The 22,890-nt window shown below is 39.7% G+C and overlaps 1 protein-coding gene across 1 annotated transcript in view; it reads left to right on the plus strand.

Annotated features, from left to right (window-relative positions):
- The first annotated feature begins 544 nt into the window (after nt 1-544).
- LOC121868861 (cell adhesion molecule 4-like) overlaps nt 545-22,890 on the plus strand; it is a 75,485-nt gene continuing 53,139 nt past the window's right edge. The window contains exon 1 of the mRNA XM_042369855.1: nt 545-2,002. Coding sequence (XP_042225789.1) covers nt 1,891-2,002 — 112 coding nt within the window. The 5' untranslated portion in view covers nt 545-1,890. The remainder of the gene's footprint in view (nt 2,003-22,890) is intronic.

Below are 22,890 nucleotides of genomic sequence, written 5' to 3' on the forward strand. Positions count from 1 at the left end.
AGTAGACAAAACATCCACACTTGGTGTTGTCTTCCCCCCAATTATCAAGGCGTTCGTTTACTGAATGTTTAATGGTATGATATTCTCAGGCAGGTCACCAGACGAAAGAAAACAGGCGGTAGGGATTCGATTCATTTTCTTCTTGGTGAGTTTCTCTAATGATGTCTTCAGTGTTTTCACCCCGCTAGTGTGTCTTGTGTGCATAGGTAAGTCGTGTCTTGTGGTGTCTTGACCTGTACCTCATTCTCAGCAACAACCTGGGTTATTACTCTTACTATTAAACGCACGCATACACACACGCACGCACGCATGCACACACGCACGCATGCACACACGCACGCACGCACAAATTGAAGAAAGAGTATTCAGTCGTCGTCGGAAGTAAAAGACAGGGACTACTTCCCCGCCGCCTGGCCTCTGGTATCTGACGTGATCGGTCCGCTTGTGTACAATTAGCGGGGAGTGAGGGCGTGCGTGAGTGTTGTCCCCAGCCCTGGTGCCAGGCAAGAGCCAGGCGCGGGCCACCAGTGCCACAGCTGCCGCGGGAGGGGACGCACGCCCATCTCTGGCCTCTCTCACCCCACGCGGCCTTCCACACCTCGCACGCCTCAAGACGATGACCTCCTCCTCTTTCTCACTACTGAGGGGAGGAATTGTCTCTCTGGTTTGGCATTAATCGTTCCTCGTAGATTACCGTGACGAGAAGGGACTGCTGCACTATAATAAAAGATGTGAACGAGTGATGAAAACATAAGCAACAAACATTGAGAATGAACACTACTGGACTTAAACTCGCTCGGACTTGTCACTGTTTGTGAAGATCACTATGAGAACTGATTACTGGCCTGGTTTTATGGAGGTCTCTGAACTGATTCTCTTTAGAAGAGAACATTATCTCCAAGAGAATGGTGCTGTGGACTGGCAAGGCGCCCATAATTAAGTAGTTATGAGACAATTGCTTAACACGTCGTAATAGTCTCGTGTCCCAGAAAATATCTGCGTCGTGTAAGAATGAGGTGAAGATTGTTCTCCTCTTCGTCAGTATGGCTCCTGCTGCCCTGGTCTCGGTTAATGGTCGTGTTGAACGAATGTGTAAACAACACTGTATAACTTTATGAATCTGTCATTGAAAGCAGTACACGAGTCTCTGAGGCTTCGCTAGCGTACACTGAATGCATCAATACTTCGATATGAAGGAAAATGAGACTTGTAGTAGATGATACACGCGAATGTTTAAAACGAATTACCTGACGATGTTGTGATGCAGACCACAGCGAGGAGCACTGGATATCACCCGCACGTGGAGCTTGTGTCCTGAAACTGGGTGTTATTATACTTATGATTGATAACGGGAAATAAAGTATCAATCAACAAAATGTGCTATGTAGATAAAAAACACTAAATGCATGAAACTTCACCAACATTTAATGACATTAGAAAACGATTCCCATCTCCTTCTTAGATCAAGTTAACATAAATCTTTCGTCTCAGTCTAAGATTTCTACAAGGTTTCTTCTCTTCCCCTCAACACACCAAACACAGGATTGGTGAAATCTCTGGCACACTCGCCAACACTTCAACACTTCTACCCATCTTTCCTGAATTCTCATCTATTAATTTTTCCCTCTCAAGGAGACCATAGGTGTTGTGGCCCTCAAGACAAACCGTCAACAGAAGAACCTCCTCACTGGCCCTCTCCCACCATCGAGGTCCCCGTCTTAACTGGATCTGTCGACATAAAGTTTCGTCAGAAGGCTCCATCTACACTGGACTCCTTCTAGAGAGTCACTCCTCGATCGGAACAATATCATCTCCTCTAACTTTCCTGTCAAGGGAAGTCATATCTCCATCAGCTTAGCTTCCAAAAGGCCTTCTGTTGGCTGGAGGACCATGGCTACTAACACCACCACAACCAGCTCCTCCTCCTTCATGGGCTTCTCCTTCTGTCTCCACCGCCACCTGCTGCTGCTACTCCTGCTTTCCTCTCTACTAGCTCGTCCAGGTAAGTCCCAATGCTAAATATTCAACTAAATTAAATCCTTCATCTTGACGGCCCTCACCCAAGGACCTCATGATCGTGTTTACATTGTGCTTCATTATTTCTACTCTCGTGTTGTGTATACTAGTTAATGTTCTCATCCCAAGGTAGACGAGAGGAATGTTTTCTTCTCTGTCTTGAGGAAGGAGTGAGGGGGCGGGAAGTGTACCTTAGTGTCTAATACACAATATGCTTCAAGTGACACATCAGAGTATAGTGTAATTAAATTGGATTAAGCTTATTCATGAAAAGATATCAGAAAGAAGAAGTAGATTATCGTTTATTCATGAAAAAATAAATAAATAAAAAGTAAATCGTAGTTTATTAAAATTCGAATAAGTTCAATGAGAGAATTGTGGATCACATGTGGCTGCTTGGCTGTCACTGTTTCATTTCACCTGTGTTAAAAAAAAAAAAACTAATTAGAAGGATGTACAGCCACGAGGCATTACTAGTACAAAGCAATTAAGTGAACAATCAAAAACGAGAAAGATTTAAAAATGAAGTTCACATACACACACACACACACACACAGAATACACCGACAGTTCACAATTCTGAACAAGTAATTATTCATCAGGATGTGAACAATGAATTACTAAAATACAGAGACGAATATAACGGTACACGATGAGTTATAACAAAAGACGGTGATAAAATTACTTCAAGGTGAGAGGGGAGGAGGGAAGGGGTAGGGGAAAGGGGTAGGAGGGAAATGGGGTGGGAGGGAAGGGGTAGTGTGGGTAGTTGGTGGAGGAGGGTGTAACAATAAAAGTAAAAGTAAATGAATAAAAATAAATACAAGAAATAAGTAATAAATAGTAAGAAAAGGTAAACAAACACCAATTATTGTTACAGGGGAGGGGGGTAAGGTGGGTGGTGGGGAGGCAGGGAGGGGGTAGTGAGGGTGGTTAGTGGGGTGGGGAGGAAGGGGAGGAGGGTTGGTTGGGGGAGTAGGAAGAGGTGTAGAGTAGGTGGTGGGGGGAGGGAGGGGGGTGATGGAGGAGGGAGGGAGGGGGTGGAGTGGAGAGGGAAATAGATTAAGAGAATCTAAAAAAAAATAAAGTTTCTTTCAAAATTAACAATAAAAGTCGGTATCTTGGTCATTTTTTCCTCTGTAATATCATTTTTTTACATTGAATGATTAATACATAAGGAAGAACATCTTAAATTAATAAGAGCCTACAATAAGTGGAGCCTAAATGAAGAGGAGCCTAAAATAAGAGGATCCTAAAATAAGAGAATAAGAGGAGCCTAAATTAAGAGGAGCTTAAAATAAGAGGAGCCTAAAATAAGAGGAGCCTAAAATAAGAGAATAAGAGAGCCTAAAATAAGAGGAGCCTAAAATAAGAGCCTAAAAATAGAGCCTATACTTTAGAGGCCTAAATTAAGAGGAGCCTAAATTATAAGGAGCCTAAAATAAGAGGAACCTAAATTAAGAGCCTAAATTAAGAGGCCTAAATTAAGAGGATCCTAAAGTAGGAGAATAAGAGGAGCCTAAAATAAGAGGATCCTAAAGTAAGAGAATAAGAAGAGCCTAAATTAAGAGGAGCCAAAATTAAGAGGAGCTTAAAATAAGAGGAGCCTAAAATAAGAGGAGCCTAAAATAAGAGGAGCCTAAAATAAGAGGAGCATACAATAAGAGGAGCCTAAATTAAGAGGAGCCTAAATTAAGAGGAGCCTAAAATAAGAGGAACCTAAAATAAGAGTAATCTAAAATAGAAGGAGCCTAAAATAAGAGGAACCTAAAATAAGATAAGCCTATTTTTTTACGGGGAATAGCCCACCCGGGAACAGGTCATCAACCTACAACGGGATTTAGGGAGGGGGGGTAGAGTAGAAAGAAAAATTAAATTAAAAATTAGAAGAGAAAAAGACTATGTTAATCTACAACACGAAGATGCCGGAAAGCAGCTTTTTGAAGTGAGACAGATTGTAAGAGTATGGAAACACAGAAGAAGGCAGAACATTCCACAGTTTGGCTGCGTGAGGAAAGAAGAAGGTACTATAACGGGTTATTCTAGTGTGACCGACATCCACGCAGAAACGGTGGTCACCGCCTTGCCGGCAGTACACAGGATGCCAAATTCACCGAACATTGCCCGTTAAAGTACCTGTAAAAGAGAATGAGTGAAGCAACATTGCAACGAGGAGAAAGGGAAGAGAGATTATCAACTAAAGTAGGAAAGTTAATAAGACGAGATGCCTTTGATTCCACCCTATCTAACAGTTGGACAGAAGAAGAGCCACCCTAGATTGATAACAGTGCTCCAAGTTAGGACGAATGAATCCCTTATAAACTTGAAGCAACTGCTCAGGAGTGAAGTAGCTACGGCATCTGTACAGCATACCCGGCTTTCGGGAGGCAGCTTTAGCAATGTTGTGGATGTGTGGCTTCCATGACATATTAGAGGAAATGGTGAGGCCTAGCATATCTATTTTAGAATTTGGCAAAACTATTGCGTCCTGAAATGTGATTGGTGGGAGATCCTCTATTTTGGAAAGTGTAATTGGTAAATTGATAAATTGGTAATTAGTAAATACTGTTTTATTACTATTGAATTTAACCAAGTCTCTACCTCCCCATTCGTAGATGCAACACTGATCTGCATTTATAGATAAAAGGATATCAGCTCTAGAAACAGATCTAGTTTGAGAATTAGGGGGAAGAGTAGAATCATCATCGTAAGAATGGATAGAAATAGTCGTAGTGTGAAGCAAATCATTGATAAAAAGAAGGAAGAGAGTAGGTGAAAGAACAGAACCCTGTGGGACACCATTATTGGCAGAGAAAGAGCGAAAGATTGATCCCTCGACAACAACTTCCATGGATCGGTTCTCAAAGAAGCTAACAATTAGAGAACAGTGTGGAGGAGAGAAACCATAAGAGGGAAGTTTAGAAAAGACTTGTGCCATACCCTGTCAAATGCTTTGGAGATGTTGAGAAGCCTAAAATAAGAGGAACCTAAAATAAGAGGAACCTAAAATAAGAGGAACCTAAGAGGAACCTAAAATAAGAGGAACCTAAAAAGAGGAACCTAAAATGAGAGGAACCTAAAATGAGAGGAACCTAAAATGAGAGGAACCTAAAATAAGAGGAGCCTAAAATAAGAGGAGCCTAAAATAAGAGGAGCCTAAAATAAGAGGAGCCTAAAATAAGAGGAAGCTAAAATAAGAAGAGCCTAAGATAAGAGGAGCCTAAAATAAGAGGAGCCTGAAATCAGAGGAACCTAAAATAAGAGGAACCTAAAATAAGAGGAGCCTAAAATAAGAGGAGCCTAAAATAAGAGGAGCCTAAACTAAGAGGAGCCTGAAATAAGAGGAGCCTGAAATAAGAGAGCCTAAGGAGCCTAAAATAAGAGGAAGCTAAAATAAGAAGAGATAAGAGAACCTAAGAAGAGCCTAAGAGAGGCCTAAGAGCCTGAAATCAGAGGAACCTAAAATAAGAGGAGCCTGAAATAAGAGAGCCTAAGATAAGAGGAACCTAAAATAAGAGGAGCCTAAAATAAGAGGAGCCTAAAATAAGAGGAGCCTGAAATAAGAGAACCTAAAATAAGAGGAGCCTAAAATAAGAGGAGCCTAAAATAAGAGGAGCCTAAAATAAGAGGAAGCTAAAATAAGAAGAGCCTAAGATAAGAGGAACCTAAGAAGAGCCTAAGATAACAGGAGCCTAAAATAAGAGGAGCCTGAAATCAGAGGAACCTAAAATAAGAGGAACCTAAAATAAGAGGAGCCTAAAATAAGAGGAGCCTAAACTAAGAGAAGCCTAAAATAAGAGGAGCCTAAACTAAGAGAAGCCTAAAATAAGAGGAGCCTAAACTAAGAGAAGCCTAAAATAAGAGGAGCCTAAAATAAGAGGAGCCTAAAATAAGGCACGAGAAGTCAGTTTAAAATGTCAGAATCTCAGTATCGAACTCTGATGAGGTTAAGTTAGGTTAGGTGTGGTTAGATTAAGTCAGGTTAGGTTCTATTATATTAGCTAAGGTTATGTAAGGTTAGGATAACATAATTAACTAAAATTACAAGGTGTCAGGTGAGGCTCCGTACCTGCCTTAACTCAGAGAGGGGGTCAGGTGTCTCAGCGGGTCACCTGAAGAAACGCTGGATTCATTACCCCAACTCTCGGCCAGGTACCTTGCTCACCTACCAGAGCTGACGCGTCCTGACTAGATGTCCTGACCAGATTTGTCCTGACCAAACCAGACCAAACCAAATGTTCCTGTTATATCTACTCAGCACTGATAGATAGATAGATAGATAGATAGATAGATAGATAGATATAGAAACGCTTGTGATCCATTAATATTTTATCAGATTAAGGACATGGAAGACTATCTTAAAATCTTGGGATAAATAAATAAAAAAAAATGCAAACAAACTGGTAAACAGATACACAGATAAATAAACAAATAAACAAGTAAATAAACAAGGCATGTACTGATCACTAGAAGAACAGCCCCATTCCCAACCATTGTAAAAATGATCAACAACTCATAATCAACCAGTGTATCACCAGTCAATCTTACCTATTTGCGCTGTCACTATTGTTGAAATGCCCTGTAGTATGACCTTCTACCTACTTAGTTATTATATATCATATTTGTATCACTTATGTTACTTGTATATTATTTATCAATCAAGTGACCCATTCACCAATTATGTAACTGTATATTTTCAGCCTTCTGCCTGCCATGCTCTTTCAATAAACAGTTAATTATTATTATTATTATTATTATTATTATTATTATTATTATTATTATTATTATTATTATTATTTTTATTATTATTATTATTATTATTATTATTATTATTATTATTATTATTATTATTATTATTATTATTATTATTATTATTATTATTATTATTATTATTATTATTTTTATTAGTAGTAGTAGTAGTAGTAGTAGTAGTAGTAGTAGTAGTAGTAGTAGTAGTAGTAGTAAATGAACACCACAAATAAACACATATACATATCAATAAATACATAGACATTTACATAAACACAAACACAAGAGATAGATAATTTATAACATATGTGACAAACAAAATTCAAATTAATGGTAAATGGAATAAACCTGAGATAATGGAATAGAATATTAAGGGAAATATTCCTCTGTCTGTCTGTCTGTCTGTCTGTCTGTCTCTCTGCCTGTCTGTCTCCGTCTGTCTCTCTTTCTCTCTCTCCCTCATTAGCTTTCTTTATCAGCCTGTATGTCTGTCTCCCGGTCACATATTAGATCCTTCTCTCTCTCTCTCTCTCTCTCTCCTCTCTCTCTCTCTCTCTCTCTCTCTCTCTCTCTCTCCCACAAACTCAGTTAAGACACCAAGTTCAACAGACACCTTCTATCTGTTCAACGCACTCAAGACTTAATACTCTTTCTTGTTCAACATACTCATTTATAGCATGTTCACTACACTCAATAAACGAAACACTTGACCATGTTCAACACACCTGTGTTCAATGAGAGAGAGAGAGATAATAATAATAATAATAATAATAATAATAATAAAAACGATGCTCTCAATAATCAGACCAGTGTTACCAATAGCACCCCCCCCTTTACTATTCAACCTTTGCAACACTGAGCAGGTGAACTCGCTAATTTTACAGCCGACCAAATTTAAAATCGATGTGTGAATATGACCACAAAGGACGTATCAGTTGAGTTCATGTATGGTCTGCAAATTGGACGGACTTTATGATGACGGCTGAAATTAGTCAGTGGCAGAGACCATGTTGGGACAGAGCCAGCCAGCCAGTGTTGTTAGTCGGTCCACCCATACAGAAGGTAATGGTAAAATCAATATATTATGAATGTTGTTATTGTTTCTGTATAGTGAAGTGATGTTGTGTTATATCTGTAGTGTTTTTGTTAACCTCACCTCTCCTCTCCTCTAATAAGGCGCTGGTATAATTGGTTTCAGAGTGTGTGTGTGTGTGTGTGTGTGTGTGTGTGTGTGTGTGTGTGTGTGTGTGGGAACGCTTGTGTAAACTTGGTTAATCAGATAGGTGTTGGTCAAGGAAGAACCGACTCAAGTTTAGATAACTATATCAGATGAATGGTTAAAGTCATACATGGAAGACAAAACCTGTCCCCTTTACACTGTGGCTCCCTGAGTATCTTACACCTGCGGCACAATGAGGACAAAATCACACGTGCGAGTCATCAACAAATTATCTACAACCATCAAAATAATAATGAAAAGCTTAGCTATCAACATTATATGGTACGAGTATATGCAGGTATTCTTCTATACAAATTCTGTGCACCAGTGGACGAAAACGCGACTACTCATGCGCATGACGTCACCTTAATTTTCTTAATAACTGTTTGTAAATGTGAAGTTTAGAGTAGGATTATAAACGTGAAGTGTATGGTTGGTGCTCAAGCTACAAACACAAGAGGAATATTATCTTTCACAGGTTGCCACGGCATGAAGAGGTAAAAGAATGGTTATAGCTGTACAGATGGTAAGACTCCATTAATGTTAACAAGGCAGTAATATGTAGAGTGCATTTTGAACCACTACCAAAAACCTGGAGTAAGAATTAAGGAAGGTTAGGTTAGGTTAGAATAGGTTAGGTTAAGCTGGAATTGCCTATAATATGAACAAGGATGAACTGTTATATTCACTTAAAACTTGAGTATAATAGTGTAAAACTAATCGTACTTTTCAAATTGTTTACAAAACCTATTGAAATGTTTGTGATCCCCATACACTGCAGAGTTGCATTCATGTATTAATCTCACAAGTTTCAGGTTAGTAGCGTGATCTCTGCCTTGGTTGCAACATCATAAATATACAAGACATAAGCACACATTGATGGCTCTAAAATCCTCTCTGACTATATGACAAATTATTCATGAAGCCTATGTAACTTTGCCACATGTACGCTCACCATAACAAAAAAGTCCTGTCAGACCTCTCTCTCATTTATGAACCCTGTGAGTCATGTCCTTGTGAATCCGAAACAACACCACTAGTTCCACATATAAATATAACTGGTGTAAAAAAAAAAAAGGGGGGAAGAGAATAGGATGGGTATTTTAAATGTCTCTAACAATGTTGACTCGTAATATACCTTTTAGGATGGGTATTTGAAGTGTTCATATACCCTTATTATAAACCCATGAATGATTAAAATACCCCTTTATAAAGTGCAAAAAAAAGGTACCTAAACAGAATTAATATCATTTCTTAAAACCTAGTAAAGGCGTCATGAACATATTGTCATTAGATAAGGCTAAAATTTGTTTCATTACTAACTGAGATAATCACATTTTTTTTTCCACTGTTATATGTTTTTTTTTGCAGAATTCTTTAATGTTAAATAGGAACTTCATCACGAAAGGTAGTGAGTCATATGTCAAAATTCTTAATAAGGTGTCTGATGCTTGTACAGTATAATGAATAGTTTTACATATATTTAATTTATTCAACTGGTATTTTTATATGGGAGAGAGAGAGAGAGAGAGAGAGAGAGAGAGAGAGAGAGAGAGAGAGAGAGAGAGAGAATTGGTGAAGATGGATAATTGGTTTTTCTTTACCTGTGAAGCCTTAGTTCATTAAGTACCTAGTTTACTCTTATACGAAGCCCACTATTGTTTACCTTTACACCAATGAGTGAAATGAAACACCTAATTTGAAGCTTTTCTATTTGGGCTGTGATTTTGATTATGGGGTTAGGTTAGGTTAGGTTAGGGGTAAGTTAGTGTAGGTTTGGTTTGGTTAAGTTAGAGGTAAGTTAGGTTATGTTTAGCTAATTCAAGGTCAGGATTAGGGTTTGGTGTAACTATTTCGTAGTAGTAAGTTCGACATACACACACACACACTGTTCAGACTGTGTGGTAAGGAGCACAGTACATGCGAACACAACTCGTTTTATACACGTTTTGAACAATTTGTACACTGTTCAGATCATCACTACTTAACTGTTCAAAATTTCCAACATATTATTTAGAACGTAGATATGTTCAGCTCAGTGTAAAATGCAGTGTTCCAAACAATAAACACAGTGGTTAAAATATCAATATGTTCAATACGGTGTTCAAAACATGGTGTTATGATAAGGCAGGTGACCGACTCATCATCTTAAATCATATTCGATTCTAGATTAATTTAAATAATTGGGTGATTAATATTGGGTGATTAATATGCAGTTGTGTGAATCCACTCCCGGTCTGCAAGTGCCAGTTAGCATGTGTGGCTGTGTAGTGAGTGTGTGGTTGTGTAGTGAGTGTGTGGTTGCAGAGTGTGTACAGGTAGTGAGTGTGTGTGTGTAGTGAGTGTGTGGGTAGCATGAGTGTGTGTGGCTGTGTGGCTGCAGAAAGTGTGTACAGCAGGAGTGTGTGGCTGTGCAGTGAGTGTGTGGTTGTGTAGTGAGTGTGTGGCTGTGTAGTGAGTGTGTGGTTGTAGTAAGGGTTGTGTAGTAAGTGTGTGGCTGTGTAGTGAGGCAGTTGTGCAGTGAGTGTGTGGTTGTAGAGCGTGTGTGGTTGTGTAGTAAGTGTGTGGTTGTGTAGTAAGTGTGTGTGTGTGTAGTGAGTGTGTGGCTGTGTAGTGAGTGTGTGGTTGTGCAGTGAGTGTGTGGTTGTGCAGTGAGTGTGTGGTTGTGTAGTGAGTATGTGTGTGTGTGTGTGTGTGTGTGTGTGTGTTGGTGGTTGTGTAGTGGCTCGGACAGTCATGTAGGAGCGTGCTTGTGGTCGAGTGTTAACACGTATTTGCGTGTCATACGATCGTGTGTGTTGACGGCGGCATAAACGAAAGTAATCCCACCCTAAGACATCATATTTGTCCAAGACTGTATTAAACCTGTGGATGAAGACTGAAAATCAAAAACCACCCCGAGGCGTCAAGGTCATCACTATCATTTCCCGTACGTAACTGCTTTACTGAAGACTCGATTCCTTGAAGGGCACTGGACTGAGAAACGCGGAGAAGGTATTTTGGTGAGACGTGAGCTATTGGATAACAAGAATTATTTTTCATTTGACTTTTTTTTCTGTAACCTTGGTGAATTTATGTGACTTGAAAAAACCCACATATTATAAAATTGTTGATTGTATTTTTTTTTTAGGTTATATTGATGACTACAAGTGATTGTGTAGTGTTTGTGAGTGTTTTGGTTGGCCTGTGTGTGTGTGTGTGTGTGTGTGTGTGTGTGTGTGTGTGTGTGTGTGTGTGTGTGTGTGGTTAATTAGAGATAAAATGCAGATGATAGCTTGAGTGGTCTGTGGCAGGTGTGGATGAGAGGAGGTGTGTAATATGTGGCAATGTACTGTATGTTAGTGTGGCAAATGTAGGTGTGTGAGTGTGTGTGTGTCTAAGTGTATAGAAGTGGTGTGTAGGAGTGCGTCGGTGCATGTAAGTGGTTGTTGTGAGTGTCTTGATGTTTACCATTGAGTGCATCTTGAACACGAGTCCTCCCCTTCCCCATTCCTTTCCCCATTCCTTTCCCCATTCCTTCCCCCTCTCCAATTCCCTCCTTCTCCTCACCTTCTTCTCCTCCTCCTTCTCCTCCTCCTTTCCTTCCTCTGTTCTCCCTTCCCCATTCCTTCCCCTCCTTCCCCATCCTCCTCCTCCATCCCCTCCTCCCAGCAGATATCCAATTGCGGTAGATTCCACCAATCATATCCTAACATGACTGCACCGTGGATAAAATGAGCCAATAAGATTCAAGAATCATATTACCATCAGAGGGAAATGGGTTCTCCTATGTCTTTACGTAAGAGACTTAACAAGGAGAGATGGAGCCTGACAAGCTTGGACGGCGGAGGTAGTTAACCCTTAAGCCCCGGGTTAGGGTGCTAGTAAAATTGAGAAAAAATCAAAATTTTCAAAAATACCTAACCTTCAGAATGATAAAAACCAGGTTGAATCTCCAGAAACTTTCGTGACCGAGCAGAGGAGGGAGAAGGGGGGGAGATAAGGAGACTGTTCATTTGACACCTGACGCTCGTGGTCCCTACGCACTTAGCAGCTTCTTTCTGTCTGAAGTGGCCAATAATGTACAGTATGTGTTTACTGATCTTAATACTAATTTGCTATAAATAATTCATTTAGAATATTTTATTTGCATAATTTTTCATAAAAAGTGCTTGGCAACACTCACCAGTCAGTCGCCAGTCTGTCTTTGTGTTTGGTAGGGAAAGTAACGCATAAAATAATAATAATTCAACAAATAAATACATTTATAACATATTCATAGCATTATTTTACAGTAATACTCCCCAACAATACAACTACACTACTTTTAGCAACATTACTTTGATAAAACATGTAAGTTTGTATATTTTCAGCCACCGGCTGCAACTCTATTAATAAACCGTTAATTATTATTATTATTATTATTATTATTATTAAACACACACACACACACACACACACACACACACACACACACACACACTTGTGAATGGTATAAATCTGTGTGTATGATTTAGTGATGATTAATGACGTTGCAACATTGCCAAAATAAACATTAACAATAAAAATAACAAAAAACGGGAGATTTATTGACAAACAAAACACCTGGTCATTATTATCATGGATGCTATTTTTAGTTGACGGGGCTATTTTACTGTTGAAGAAGCTATTTTACAATTGAAACCTGCTATTTTTCTGTTGATGGGACAATATTTCTTGTTAATGGGGCTATTTTTCTGTTGAAGGGACTATTTTACTGTTAACGGGGCTGTTTTTATGTTGATGGGGGTGCTATTTCCTTCCATTATTTCACCCACACTGTACAGTACAGTTGTTCACACCCACCACTAACTCTGTACACCTGGTGAACGGTGGTACTAGTTAGCGTTCACAGGCAATTAATTATTTTCATGAAGGATTTAATTTTTTTTGTCTTGCCATTGTGCGTGTTTATTCTCCTCTCTGACGTATGTGTTATTATAAGATCATATTCGAGCGATATCCAGGTCGAGTCGTGGATATAGCTTGTTTCTGTATTTTACATAATTAAAGTTTATCCTATACGTAAATAAGAGTGAAATACTTTTTTGTGAGTTTTGTAAATGAAGGAAAGAAGATTTACACAAATATTATCACTTCTGTGTGACATGATATACAACCTGACATAATTTACACTTCAGTTTATATTAATTTTGAAACATGATGCCAAAAATTTCCCAGATTTACAAAGACCTGACCAAAATAACACACACACACACGTCTCTGAGATCCGGTGTGGCTCGCTGAGATGACCCTTCAGAAGAAGAGGTTAGGTCTGGTTTGGTTTCGTTTCCTTAGGTTTGGTTATGTTACGTTTAGGGTTGATTTGGTTTGGCTATGTTTGGTTAGGTTAGGGTTGGTTAGGTTAGGGTTGGTTTGGTTAGGTTAGGATTGGTTATGTTAGATCAGGGGTTCTCAACCAGGGGTTTCCCAGGGGGAATTCAGGTTTTCAGGGGGGGAAAACTGATTCGGGAGCAAGAGATATGTTCGATGAGAAATCAATCACAGAATTTTGGCCCTTGATGTGCGATTCCTACCCAAAAGTGGCAGAAAGAGCTATCCGTGCATTGCTTCCGTTTGTGTCGACATATCTTTGTGAGTCAGGCTTTTCAACTCTGTTGCAAATTAAAACGAAGCAACGTAGTAGATTAGAGGTAGAAAATGACCTGCGTTGTGCCCTTTCAAGCACTCCTCCGCGTATCCCAGAATTGGCGAAGAAAAACAATCACAGGTTTCTCATTGACTGTAATCTTCATCTGAATAAAATTAATTACAAATTTACAATATCCTGGTATTCTATTGAACTTTTTGTTTATTGCATTATGCTTCAGTTTGGTCTGTTAAGTAATTCATTATAAATATAAAAAACTATTTTACTTTTATTCAAGTTTTATAAATCCATCAACATTTTCAATTGGCATTTAATTTGTAAAACTCCACTATAAAAATAATCCATGTAAAATTGTAAATGTATATGTACTAATATGGAAAAAATAAAGGATTTTCAGTATTATATGCATATTATTTGGAATGCACTTTTTGAGGCAGACAATTTTGGAAAGGAGGGGGGAATGACATTCTGACATATGGTGAAAGGGGTGCATGGGGCAAACAAGGTTGAGAACCACTGTGTTAGATTTTCAGTTCGGTACAATCTCAGCACGTGACTCCGGGGTTGGTCATTAAGTCATATTTAAGGGACTGAGTGTTTATGTAGAGTTATCCTGTGGTGATGTTTACGTCTGAGCTGAGAAAAATACGACTAAGAATTTGATTTATCTTTCTCACTGGTGAACATACAGTATGTCATTCTACGATGATGACTTTTGTGAGATGAATTTCAATGAACTTTTAAAAATCAAGGTTAAAAGTCACCTGCAGTTTCATTTTTCTTTAGTTTTATTGTTCATATTTTCCACGAATTTGAAGATTACTTGTATACTGTACTTGGGTTTGAGGCAGAGTGTTGGTATAAAAACATTTGAGAAATAGACATCCAGCAGTTCTCCCCACTCCTCTTCACCTCACACGCGTTATGAGTAAAAGGCTCCATCCATACACACTCTTTCAGAACCAGGCCCATTCACGCAAAACTGCGCATGCGTGAGGGTGGTCCAGGCCAAGATTTTGGCCCGTTCAGGCCACCGGACCTATTACTGACAGATTTTTTTCTACTCCGGCCGACGTGCTGTTCCGGCCATGAATGCCGCCAAAAGAGAGAGGACTTTTTTATTAAGAATTCATAAACATTTATAGGGAGACTCCATGTCTATGGGAAATAAAGAGTAAGGATTATTCAGACAGATTACAAGATGGCATGTACTGTATCTGTACCTACGTCAGTGTTGGTCAAGTTTGGTCTTGAATGAGCTCACACTCGGTGTCGTCACAACACCCTGGCAGATTGTTCCAAGAGTTCACAAGTCTCACTCCCAAAAAGTTTGCCCTGACAGTTTTCTGAGCTTATGGTTTATTCAGCCTTAAGCTGTGACCCCTAGTGGAGCGGGCATCCAGCAGTTCCAGTATGAACACTCAACTGAGGTGTTTATAAACTTCTATTGTTTCCCCTCGCCCACCTATAGAGTAGTGGACGATTGAAACAAGTTACCAAACATCATCATTAACTCGAACACGCTGGGTAGCTTCAAATATAGGTTGGACGGATATATGAGCGATAGGAGTTGGGTGTAAACGGGACTACCTGGTATGGGTCAATAGGCCCGCTGCAGTTTCCTCCACTCTTATGTTCTAACTGCAGGCGTTCTAATCGCTCTTGGTAACTGAGGTGCTGTAGTGTAGGTACTAGCCTGGTGGCCCTCCTTTAGACGTTTTCAATCAACTGACAGTCTCTAGCATATTTCGGGGACCTCACTCCTGAAAAGCGTTACGAGGGACGGACTGTCTTGGTATCTGAACGACCTTCTTAAAAGACCTACAAGCTTAGGTGTTTTATTCACCTTCTCACAATGGTTCGAGAGCTTCAGTTCGTTGTCAACATAAACACCCAGGTCTATTTCACATCTGGTCTCTGTTAATGCTGTTTCATCGTCCTGTTGGGACATTTGACACGCCTCCTTACTGTTGGTGCGATCTAGGTGCATCCTTTTATGACAGTTGCACATTTATGATACAAGGGATCGTGCGCCTTATCATACCGGTGGGTAAGTGATTGGATGACTGGCGTGTAATATCACTGGGGGGAATTAGTCATACAAGACGCCCAAGGCATCATCGTCAATGCTCTCCAGTCCTCTTGTGTTTTCATACATATCCACAAAATTTATCCAAAATATTATCTGTGATTTCCAGGTCTTTGCAAAACTTTCCTGATATTATTATGGTGGTACTTATCCTCAAATTAGACTCGAACATCTTCAACTTCATCTGTTTGCGTACCTTCGTCTTCGCAGCATTAACGTGGGAGAAAATCCTTTTCACGACCGCATTACTTACCGGAGTGGTCAAACATGACATAGCGCAGCCAGTAAGCTCTTCATAAGGCTTCCGATCTCCTTCTTCATAAATTTTCACTGCGGACCAAAACTGGACCGGGTCATCTGGGATTCCACCACAAACATTTTTTCATTGATATAAGGATAGTACAGAATTCTGCGGCATTGCTCTTGACATACTTCTATTGAGTCTTTTAGAAAATGAGAAAATGGTCGATTATTGAATGGTGACCAATTCATCTGGGTAAGGATAAGTGTGGTGACAACTTGCAGAGACTATCAAACAGACCTCTATTCTCTAGTAACCGCATCTTGAGCAACTAGTTCGTTAAGCATATATCCTGACAACACTTCTGCAAGGCAAGGAGACGATCAGATTCATTCTCGCCTGAGAAAAGTCGGTTGTAATATAATGAGAACTTGGCTCTGAAATCAGTCTTATCCAGTGGCGGTAATGAGACTTGTTCGGTATAAACCCGTCGACTCAGAGCTTTGAAATAGATATCTAACTCATGAAAAAGGTGAGATGGATTGGCTGGTAGATACGAAGAGAGTTGACTCTTACAAATAACACACCAACAGTGTTCCTTATGACCAGATTTGATAATTTCCAATACCAGAACACAAAATTACCTTTTTCATTACGAAACAAATTTTTCATTACCAAGTTTGGATAATTTGGTAATGATTTACTTATTTGTAACTATGGTGAAAACTTAATTGATTGTTCAGTTACCGCGGGTCTCAACCTAACATTGTTTACCCCCTCCGAGAACGAACGACAAGTACAAGAACCGAATGTTAGAATTAATTTTGGGGGGACAGTTTTATTTATATATATATATATATATATATATATATATATATATATATATATATATATATATATATATATATATATATATATATATATATATATATATATATATATATATATTAAACCGTTCCATGCTATAATTCCGTTGCTTTCTTTCAGGTGAAAGGGTTATTTTTTCTGTTGATGTGGCTATTTTCTGTTAACTGGGCAATTTTCTGTTGACGGGGCTATTTTAATTTTGATCAATCTATTTTTCTGTTGACTGAGCTATTTTTTCTATTAACTGGGATATTTTGTTTTTCTGTTGGCGTTGAGAAATTTGACGGGACTATTTTTCAGCTGACGTGATCTATTTCCCTAGAGAGTAAGAACAACAACACTGAGAAATAAAAACAAAAATAAGACTTGAGTTGACCTTTGAGATAGTGACCAGTGTTTGTTTACATCAATCGGTGAATCGGGCCAGTCTTCCAACATCCGGCTGAAGCTGCTGACCACTAAAAGACCGGCCGGACCACACAGCCCGAGGGACCTGATTCATTTACAATTAACCATCTAAACCAGACCTACTACGGCCGGCTGGACCAGATCAACTCCGGTTATAGAGATCCGGCCGTCCGTTAAAACCTCAAGAACACCGGATACCACTTAACACTCGCCAGTAGGAACCGTAACTAGCTGTGAGAGATCGAGGGAAGCCAACAGAGGTCACAACTAACTGGAGATTATTATGTTATATGATATTACCCAAGGACACAAGGGGTGGTAGTGGTGGTACTTGTAGGTTATGACAAGGGGTGGTGGTAGTGGTGGTACTTGTAGGTTATGACACAAGGGGTGGTGGTAGTGATGGTACTTGTAGGTTATGACAAGGGATGGTGGTAGTGATGGTACTTGTAGGTTATGACACAAGGGATGGTGGTAGTGGTGGTACTTGTAGGTTATGAAACAAGGGTTGATGGTGGTGGTACTTGTAGGTTATGACAAGGGGTGGTGGTAGTGGTGGTACTTGTAGGTTATGACACAAGGGTGGTGGTAGTGATGGTACTTGTAGGTTATGACACAAGGGATGGTGGTAGTGATGGTACTTGTAGGTTATGACACAAGGGATGGTGGTAGTGGTGGTACTTGTAGGTTATGACAAGGGATGGTGGTAGTGATGGTACTTGTAGGTTATGACACAAGGGATGGTGGTAGTGGTGGTACTTGGAATATAATAGAAAAATATTGTATCGCTCTGCCTATGTTGAAGGTATGACAAAGTGATTTTTTACAGCACTTGACATAAAACAGATTACGGGTTATTTTTTGCTCTTGTTATTAAAAGCTGATAACAATAATGGACATGTTAGAGAGAACCTTCGCTATCCTAAAAAAAAATTAATGGACACAAAGAAATACTGAGGATTGCATTTCTATTTCGATTTCACAGGATACAGTTGAAAACTAGTTCTATAGAGGTAGAGAGTGGGTACAGTTTTCACCTGTTAAAACTTTGAATACGAATCAATATAGGTTAACCTCTCTACCCAGCACAGATACCTCACAAGTGCACCCCCTCAAAATGAAACGGTAGAGGGACCTGGGATTCATACCTTTGTTTCGGTGTGGAGGCCAAAGGTAAAAGATTGAGAGGAACGAACAGAAATACATTGGATTCTCCCACAGACAACGACAACTCAGAGTTTTTATGTTGTTTATATCGTTATCTGTTGATGTTGATTTTTTTTTTGAAGGGGAGACTAACTTAAATAGGTTTCTTGGTTATTAGTTAATTTATTATTATTTTGTACTGGATGATGTTTGGGTGATGTTGTTTTTACACAGTTTGTTGTTTTTTATGGTATTTTGGTATGGTGTGTTGTGGTGTTATGGTGTGTTGTGGTGTTAAGGTGTAATGTGATGTATTGTGACGTGATGTTATGGTGGTGTGTATTGTGATGTGGTGTTATGGTGGTGTGTGTTGTGATGTGGTGGTGTTATAGTGTGATGTGTTGTGGTGTGACGTGGTGTTATGGTGGTGTGTATTGTGATGTGGTGTTATGGTGGTGTGTATTGTGATGTGGTGTTATGGTGTCAGCAGAGTTGAGTTATATATTTCCTCGTTCATAGTCTAATAATTTGTTCCTATACCTTGTAGTGTGTTGTGATGTGTTGAGTGGTGAGGTGCTGAGATGTAGGGAGGTGAGGTCTTTGAGATGTAGGGAGGTAAGGTAGTCACTGAGATGAAGGGAGGTGGGGTGCTGAGATGTAGGAGGTGGGTGAAAGTTGCTGAGATGTAGGGAGGTGAGGTGTGAGATGTAGGGAGGCAGGTGGGGTGCTGGGGAATGTGAGGAGGTGAGGTGCTGTGAGATGTAGGAGGTGGGATGCTTCTTGAGATGTGGGAGGGTGAGGTGCTGAGATGTGGGGAGGTAGGGTGGGGTGCTGAGATGAAGGGAGGTGAGGGTCTGGGGATGTAGGGAGGGTGCTGAGATGTGGGGAGGTGGGTGGGGTGCTGAGATGTGAGGTAAGGTGAGGTGCTGAGATGTAGGGAGGTGAGGTGCTGAGATGTAGGGAGGTAAGGTGAGGTGCTGAGATGAAGGGAGGTGAGGAGCTGAGATGAAGGGAGGTAAGGTGATCACTTCATTAGGTCAACAGTTCACCTCATTTATACAACTAAATATTAAGCTGATGTTGGTTTTATTAATTGATATTTGATTAATCGACTTTCTGTTTACCATTGTTTGTATACCTGTACTGTCTGTGTATATTGTTTGTATACCTGTACTGTCTGTGTATATTGTTTGTATACCTGTACTGTCTGTGTATATTGTTTGTATACCTGTACTGTCTGTGTATATTGTTTGTATATCTGTACTGTCTGTGTATATTGTTTGTATACCTGTACTGTCTGTGTATATTGTTTGTATACCTGTACTGTCTGTGTATATTGTTTGTATACCTGTACTGTCTGTGTATATTGTTTGTATACCTACTTTTATCTGTATATATTAATTTGTATACCTGTACTTTCTGTGTATATTGTTTGTATACCTATACTGTCTGTGTATATTGTTTGTATATCTGTACCATTGCCTGTTGTATACCTATACTATTATCTGTGTATATTATTTTATACCTGTACTGTGTCTGTGTATATTGTTTGTATACCTGTACTGTCTGTATGTGTGTTTGTATACCTGCACTGTCTGTATATATTGTTTGTATACCTGTACTGTCTGTGTATATTGTTTGTATACCTGTACTGTCTGTGTATATTGTTTGTATACCTGTACTGTCTGTGTATATTGTTTGTATACCTGTACTGTCTGTGTATATTGTTTGTATATCTGTACTGTCTGTGTATATTGTATATCTGTACTGTCTGTGTATATTGTTTGTATACCTGTACTGTCTGTGTATATTGTTTGTATACCTGTACTGTCTGTGTATATTGTTTGTATACCTGTACTGTCTGTGTATATTGTTTGTATACCTGTACTGTCTGTGTATATTGTTTGTATACCTGTACTGTCTGTGTATATTCATGTTTATTAGTTGTTAAAATATTTATAAAGGGGTGCAACAGGCTATGCACCTTCCACCACCAGTGTATCACGAACTTCTGAACGGAACTATAGTAAGGACGATATTACTGAATGAATATCTATCTATATCTCCCCGAGTCAGAGAGACGAACTGCAGGCAACAACATAGAGAGATAGAGAGACGAACTGCAGGCAACAACATAGAGAGATAGAGAGACGAACTGCAGGCAACAACATAGAGAGATAGAGAGACGAACTGCAGGCAACAACATAGAGAGATAGAGAGATGAACTGCAGGCAACAACATAGAGAGATAGAGAGAGACAAACTGCAGGCAACAACACAGAGAGATAGAGAGAGACAAACTGCAGGCAACAACATAGAGAGATAGAAAGAGACGAACTGCAGGCAACAACATAGAGAGATAGAGAGACGAACTGCAGGCAACAACATAGAGAGATAGAAAGAGACAAACTGCAGGCAACAACATAGAGAGATAGAGAGACGAACTGCAGGGAACAACATAGAGAGATAGAGAGAGACAAACTGCAGGCAACAACATAGAGAGATAGAAAGAGACGAACTTAGGCAACAAATATAGAGAGATAGAGAGACGAACTGCAGGGAACAAACATAGAGAGATAGAAAGAGACAACCGCAGGCAACAAATATAGAGAGATAGAGAGAGACAAACTGCAGGCAACAACATAGAGAGATAGAGAGACGAACTGCAGGCAACAAATATAGAGAGATAGAGAGACGAACTGCAGGCAACAAATATAGAGAGAGATAGAGAGATGAACTGCAGGCAACAACATAGAGAGAGATAGAGAGATGAACTGCAGGCAACAACACAGAGAGATAGAGAGACGAACTGCAGGCAACAGCATAGAGAGATAGAGAGATGAACTGCAGGCAAACAACATGAGAGATAGAAAGAGACGAACTGGGTAGTTACATAGAGAGATAGAGATGAATTGCAGGCAACAACATGAGAGATAGAAAGAGATGAACTGCAGGCAACAAACATAGAGAGATAGAGAGACGAATCTGCAGGCAACAACATAGAGAGATAGAGAGAGACGAACTGCAGGCAACAGCATAGAGAGATAGAGAGATGAACTGCAGGCAACAACATGAGAGATAGAAAGAGACGAACTGCAGGCAACAGCATAGAGAGATAGAGAGATGAACTGCAGGCAACAACACAGAGAGATAGAAAGACGAGCTGCAGGCAACAACACAGAGAGATTGAGAGATTCACTAATGTACAGAGAAGCACAAAAGACCCGTCCTCTGAATTATTGACCCACAATGTACATATATATTTAATCATAAGCAGATTGTCACAGTTCCTCAGAGTGCAAATAGTTAAATGTTACCTCTTGGTCTTCAGAATCTTATGGTGGTGTTGTGGGTATGGTGCTGTGAGTATGGTGTTGTGGGTATAGTATTGTGAGTATGGTGTATATAGTTATGGTGTTTTGGGTAAGTTAATATTTGATGGTTATGGAGAATAATAACACAGCTATGTACAAGATAAACTCTCGATAGCTCTCTCATGATTCCCTACTCCTATGTTCTGGGATATTAATGTTCAGTTCTCTACTCACATGTTATAAGTATACTCAGACAAACATTATTATTTTTTTTTAATTCCCAGGATTAAGATTTATCACAACGCTCTATATGGTTGGCTATAATGATAAAAAAAACTATCCTACCGTCGATAAATATAGGTATCTTGTTATCGTCCCAATACTTGTGTCTGTCAAGTCATAAATGGCACGTAAGGTGGATCGGATTTGGGAGATTTTAAATATGAGGAGAAAGATTATTTTTCATTCATACTTCAGGCTTAAAATACCTACAACACTAATATTAAGATGGCCGCTTCCTACACAGTGAACTCACTACGCGTACATACATACATACATACATACATACATACATACATACATACATACATACAATACGACTTATATATGTAACTCCCTTTTTACTATTATTTATTACACAAAAAAGACTAACGTAACTAATTGTTAATCTAAGAGAGAGAGAGAGAGAGAGAGAGAGAGAGAGAGAGAGAGAGAGAGAGAGAGAGAGAGAGAGAGAGAGAGAGAGAGAGATAAATTCCCAGGCGTCATAGTTTTACACAGGGAGATCTGGGCCACACGACGTCCGGTGAGGGAGAGAAGGAGGGAAGGAAGGGAGAAGTGAGAGGAAGGGAAGGAAAGGAGAGAAGGGGGGAGAGGAGAGAGGGAGGGGGAGGGAGGGAAAGGGAAGGAAAGGAGAGAAGGGAGGAGAGGAGAGAGGGAAGGAAGGGAACGGGGAAAGGGTGGGGAAAAGGAGACGGTGAGAAAGGAGGGAGGGAAGGGAAGGAGGGAGGGGAGGGATGGGTGAAATGAGGAAGGGAGGAATGGGAGGGGAGGGGAAGGGAAGGAAGGGAAGGCGATTACAGCGGGAAGGAAGGAAGGAAGGAAGGAGAGGAGATTGGGAAGGAAGAAATGGGGAAAGGAGGGAGGAAGGGGAGACAATGCATAACTTACATGGACTTTCTGCCCTTGCTGGAAATTTACGATCTTGGGTTTT

The sequence above is a fragment of the Homarus americanus genome, unplaced genomic scaffold (genome assembly GCF_018991925.1).
Source record: "Homarus americanus isolate GMGI-L3 unplaced genomic scaffold, GMGI_Hamer_2.0 scaffold30535, whole genome shotgun sequence".
Classification (NCBI taxonomy): Eukaryota; Metazoa; Arthropoda; class Malacostraca; order Decapoda; family Nephropidae; genus Homarus; species Homarus americanus.